Consider the following 6,000-nt stretch of genomic DNA (forward strand, 5'->3'; position numbering starts at 1 on the left):
GTCGAAGTTCCTCATCACTTCACCTGCCAACCTCATGCCCCTTACCTTAAATCAATGCCACCAGGTTACTGATCCCTCCGCCAAGGGGAAAAGCTCCTTTCTGTCGACCCTATCTATGCCCCTCATAATGTTATAAAGCTCAATAATGTTACCCCTCAATCTCCTCTGCTCCAGGGGAAATATCCCCAGTCTATGCTATGTCTCCTCATAACTTCAACTCTCCAGCCCAGCCAGCATCCTGGTCAGCGACCTCTGCACTCTCTCCACTCCAATCACATCCCTCCCGTGAAGTTCATATCACAACTGCACGCAGAACTATAGCTGTGGCCTAGGCAGCGTTTTCTGCACTTGCAACATGACCTCCCTGTTCCTATATTCTATTCCTCGGCTAATAAAGGCAAGTATGGAATTTAGCTTCTTAAACACCCTATGTACCTGTCCCGCTACCTTAATGGGCCTGTCGACATGCCCAACAAGGTCCCTCTGATCCTCCTTACTTTCCACAGTCCTACCATTCCTCGTGTATTCCCGTACCTTGTTTGTCCTGCCCAAGTGCATCACCTCACACTTATTCACATAACATTCCATTTGGCATTCCTCAGGCCATCTGACCAGCCCGTCTGTATCCGCCTGTAATGTTTGGGTCTCCTCCTGACTATTTGCCACCCCACCAATATTCATCTCCTTAGGTTCTGGAAAGTTGAGCACATAATGAGCCTGGGGAAAGGGATAAAGTGTGTCACTGTGTGCACGCTAACTGATCCACTGTCCTTGTTATTTTCTGCATCATCAGAGCCTGACGATCAGGCTCGATTGCACTAGCCCCCCTCTCACACCTGAGGGCCCTGAACTGTCAGCTGTGTCACACCATTTCTGCGAGGCAGGCACCAGCGCAGATACTGGCACATCGGTGGGCATTGCAACATCGGCTAGTGTCCTGGGACACAGCCCTGAGGGCACAGCCCTGAGGGCACTTCACAGTCGCTGGAGGAGCTGGCAGAGACAGAGAGTGCCGATGGTGTCAGCAGCCTGAGGACTGCAGGGGACCAGGAACATGCTCAGTCGGTGCCTGATGATGTGCCTCTGGAGTCGTCCGCGATGCAGCCACTGCAGGAAACACGACTGGGTGTGCAAGAGCATCTGGGAGTGATACATGAGACTATGCTTTGCTTGGTGTCCATGGAGGAGGAGTCCACGCGGAGCATCAGTGATGCAATGAGCCTCATGGCAGAGCATCATGCTTCCTCCATGGGGAGAGTGGCAACTCTCGTGGAGAGGGGCTTCCAGGAGAACAAGCAGCTTCTCCTGGGGTTACACTTGGACCTGCAAGCCCTCACAGTGCCAGTGGCCATAGCTGATCATTGCCAATGTGGGAGATGGTGTGGGCTTCAAGCTTCCCAGCTCATTGCCCGTCCATCAACGGTGAGCAGGGAGGTCCGGGGCAACCTCATGTCGGCGGAGCAGCTGCCTGTCGTATCTGTGGCCTCCTCTCACGGCGCTCCGGATGAGAGCAACAGCTGCTCTGCCCCTCATCCGCTGCGTCCCCACTTTCCAGCATAAGATTGTGGAGAGCGCAGCACGCAACCACTATCGTCAAGACACAATCTGGGGGGTACAGGAGTACATCCCCTGAGCGGTTCAGGCATCGGAAGCGCATCTTGAGAAGACCGATGGCTCTCTCCACCACAGCCCTTGTGGTGCCGTGGCTCCTATTGTACCACTGCTCAGCCTCTGTTCTTGGATGGCGGAGAGGGGTCATGAGCCACCTTCTGAGGGGATAGCCCTTGTCACCCACCAGCCAACCATCAAGCCGGGCTGGAGCATTGAAGAGCCCCGGCACCTGGGAGTGTCTGAGGATGTAGGTGTCGTGGGAGCTGCCAGGGTACCTTGCACAGACTTGTAGAATCAGTATCCTGTGATCACACACTATCTGCACGTTCATGGAGTGGAATCCCTTCCTGTTGATGAAGGCACCGGGCTCACCCGCTGGCGCCTTGATGGCCACATGTGTACAGTCTATTGCACCCTGACGCGGGGAAAGCCAGCAATGGCCGCGAAGCCTCTGGCTCGTTGTGTCTGGCTTGCCTGGTCCCAGCAGAAGTGGATGAAGGTCAATGCCCATCTGAACAGAGCGTCTGTAACCTGCTTGACACAAGTGTGCACAGCTGATTGGGAGACACCGCAAAGATCACCCACCGATCCCTGGAAGAAGCCAGAGGCATAGAAGTAGAGGGCAACTGTGACCTTTAGAACCGCTGGCATGGGGTGTCCACCCACACATTTAGGAGAGACCTCAGGGCCAATCATCTGACAGATATAGTTGACTTTCTCCCTTGACAGTCGGAGCTTTCTTTGGTACTGCACCTCAGTCATATTGAGGTAGATGCTTCTCCTCCCATATACCCTGACAGCAGGATAGTGGCATTTTCTGCGGCCCCTTCCACCTTGGACTACCTCTTGGCCCAGCGCCCCTTGTGCCTGCGCCTGTCCTCCCAAAGGTGGCTCCCCTGGAGGCTGATTGTGCACTCCTGGCCTCCTCCTTATTCTAGCCCTCCCTTCCTCCTCAGAGGAGCTGCCTCCAGTGGAGATGTCAGAACCCATACCCAGGCTAAAGGGAGGCCTCCGGAAAGCTGCAGGCCCGATAAAGATTACAGTTTGCAACGTGGTGACCTGAAGGCTAAAAGTACAGAGAAAGCTGCTGGAATTTTTTCTGAACTGCTACAGATCACACAGGCAAGTTTAAAATCTTTCTGCAATAAATACTCACAGACCAAATTGACAACCCCACTGAGCCCTCTTATCCCGCTCATGGATGAGTTTTATTAAAATGTCTCTTACCCACCTGCTCGTTGTGCCCATGCGCCGTGCCGAAGATTACACGGGCACCTGAAAATCGGTGTCGATTGCCGATTTAAGGGCCTTAACTAGCCCATTAATTAATGGTGGGCGCGCGTCGCACTTCATTGTGTGCCCACCAAATGAAATATCGCAATGCCGCGCAGTGACGTCGGGACGCTCGCCCGATGTCACCGTGTGCCCTCCGCACATCAAGCAGAAAATTCTGCCCGTAGAATCCTATATTACCAGGTGAGGTCATTCAGCACATCATGCATGAGCCATCTCTGTAAAAGAGCTACCCAATTAAACCCACTAAGCTGTGCTTCCCTGTATCTCTACAAATTTTTCCATTTCTATTATCTATCCAATTTCCTCCTGAAAAATTGAATTGTCCCATTTTGAAGTTGCTTCCCCCACATTTCCAGGCAGTGCAATCCCGATCATAACAACTCACCATGTAAAAAAAATTCCATCTCCACTTTGAATATTTTGCCAATTATGTTAAATGTGTGCTGTCTGGTTACCAACCCACCCATGAGTGGAAACAGTTTCTCTTTCTTGACTATTAACACCCCTCATAATTTTGAACACCTCTATTCAATGTCCCCTTTGCTTTGTACTTTAACTTAAGGCCTAATCTATACTGGGAAGCTCTCCCTCTACTCAGGGGTGACTTAGGTCTGATACAGATAGGTTTCTCCAAAACAACTTTGTTCACACTACATACTTTATAAGCTACTAAGTTAAAACATCTCTCTTGTGTGCAGACCTATTCCATCTTTCTAAACAGTCTCTGGCATATGACTGTTGATGTCACTGTTACATCATGATACACATCACTATCTCACTACCATAATTATTAACCCATTATACAACAATCTCTACTCCAATGGAGAACAAGCCCAGCTTCACCAGTCTCTCCACATAACTATCCTTCTGGTAAATCTCCTCTTCAACCTCTTTAAGGCCTTCAGATCCTTCTGAAAATATGTTGCCCAAAATTACTCGCAATATTCTGGCCAGGGACTAATCGGTAATTTATAAAGTTTTAGTTTATCATAGCTGCTTTATATTCTCAGCCAGGGATGTGAACTTTTATTCCTCTGATTCTCAAAGGTATCTGGACCCTGGTTGTCTTGGTTTCTCTTCAGTCTTTGTGTCACTTGTACTTTGAAGTTATGGCCAACTTAATCATTCTGATTCCTTTTGCTTTTCAGAATTCTGTGCACAATGTCACCCATGAACACCAGTTTTTGAAGAAGCTAAAGAATGCTGGAGTTATCAAATATCTCACTTAACCACAGTAATGCTATTTACATTTTTGAGATGATTGGCTTTCAACAAATCTACCAGGAATTTAGATTTTTCTTGTATTTATACCCTCTCCTCCAACACTGTCAGAATCCCACCACGGCATGCCTCTCTTTCCCACCCTGTTTCTGTTTTAGCCTGGTGGAGGGTGTCTGGATTTTGTGTTAATCTCTCCCCCTCTCCAGTGAGGAGGAATTCGAGTAGAAAATGGGACTTTGCCAACTTTCATATAGTGGGAATTAAGAGGCTGTGTTATCGTGACTGGACTATGGGCCTGAGTTTTACCATGGGCATCGGGGCCCCCATATTGGGGTGAGAAGCGAGTCCCAAGCCCACACTAGAGGCACAGGTCTCTGGGCCCCGCCATCAAATTAAGGCCGGCAGGCAGGCAGGCTCCTGGTGCGGCTGGCCCGATCAGAGTGCTGGCAGCTCTGAAGCCGCAGCAGCCCCTCACTGAGTGAGGTAGCCATGGCTGAGGCAGGTCACAGACCTCGGGAGCCGAGCCAGGTAAGTTTAAAAAAATAGTGAAAGTTCAGGGAGCCTAGGGTCAGAGGGGAAACCCCTCTTGGTGGATCATTGGCATTGCAGCTGCTGTCTTCCCTGCCCGCCTCTGTCTGTTTGGGCCATCAAGCCTCCAGATTTGATGGCCTTCTGGGCTGTTGCAGGAAAGACAACTCCAATATGCTAGCAACCTACACAAGAGGCGGGGGGGTGGTGGGGTCGGGGGTGCTCATTGGCAAATGATGGCAGCCCCATAAAATGGCCCCTCATTGGGTGTTTAATTATGCTAATCATCTGCCCACCTCCTTGGAGCAGTCAGTTGGTAAATGTCCAGGTGGTGGAGCTGGTTTGTAGAGCCATCCATTGCGACTCCCATAATTTTACCGACCAGCCCACCACCTTCACCTCCAAGTCTGCCCTCTGGGGCGGCTGGGTGGGTGGGGGTGAATATGGGGAGGGGTCTGTAAAATTTTGCCTATAGTGTTAATGGAGCTTTCTCACACAAGGGAACCTGGTAGGCCCATTATTCTTAATTGGTACTGAAGGTTGTGGGGGAGTTGGATGTAGGCGTATAGGAATTAGGACACTTTAGGTGGAAGGAGAAGGCTATCTCCTTACTATTGTTGATCTGTCTCTTCCATTTGATCTTACTGTCCAAGAAGATGACAGATGGTTTTTGCTTGACTTCCTATTCAAACAGCTGTTGGTTTCTCTCAGTGGTGATGGGCATTTCAGCAGGATTGTGAGCTCTTGTGTTCCAGCCCAGCGCTGACCACAAATAGCAAAATTTTTTTAAAAGACACCTGCTATTCTTACAACAATGAGTTGGGCAGTTGAAAAGCTCCTTAGACATCAAACCTGAAAATATAAACACAAAAGAGCAATATATGTGCAATTTTAAAAATTGTTTTGCAAGGAGAGGAGACAATTACAGAGCAGAGCACTCAATTCTGAACATTCATGGATCAACACTTAAGGTACTCATACTGCTGAAGAAACAGGTTAACAGTAACATTACACAGTAAACATGGAAACCAAGACTCAGTAACTTAAGCAATTGACATCTGCTGACTAGAAATTCTGCCTGAATGTTCCTTTAACCTTCAGAAGAAAGGAATATTTGCTGGCTCTCGGGTATCCAAAGGAATTTGTGCTCATTAAAATTGGAATAGAAGTGACTTGCAGTAGGAGGAAAAAAAAAGGAGGGTGACGCCTACTCCTGGGACAGATTACTGGTTTACACACCAAACCCCTGTGCCTTTAAATTGCCGGTTTCTGAGCTAGAACAGACTCAAGGGACTAAATGGACTACTTTAATGTTAAAAGCACTTTGTAACTCATAGACAAACA

The 6,000-nt window shown here is 49.0% G+C and overlaps 1 protein-coding gene across 1 annotated transcript in view; it reads left to right on the top strand.

Moving 5' to 3' along the window:
• Positions 1–4,209, top strand: part of LOC144691533 (CMP-N-acetylneuraminate-beta-galactosamide-alpha-2,3-sialyltransferase 4-like) — a 64,856-nt gene extending 60,647 nt beyond the window's left edge. Inside the window, exon 6 of the mRNA XM_078559702.1 lies at positions 4,056–4,209. Within this exon, the coding sequence (XP_078415828.1) occupies positions 4,056–4,136 (81 nt within the window). The 3' untranslated portion in view covers positions 4,137–4,209. The remainder of the gene's footprint in view (positions 1–4,055) is intronic.
• The last annotated feature ends 1,791 nt before the right edge of the window (positions 4,210–6,000 follow it).

This window comes from Cetorhinus maximus, chromosome 2 (genome assembly GCF_964194155.1).
Source record: "Cetorhinus maximus chromosome 2, sCetMax3.hap1.1, whole genome shotgun sequence".
Classification (NCBI taxonomy): Eukaryota; Metazoa; Chordata; class Chondrichthyes; order Lamniformes; family Cetorhinidae; genus Cetorhinus; species Cetorhinus maximus.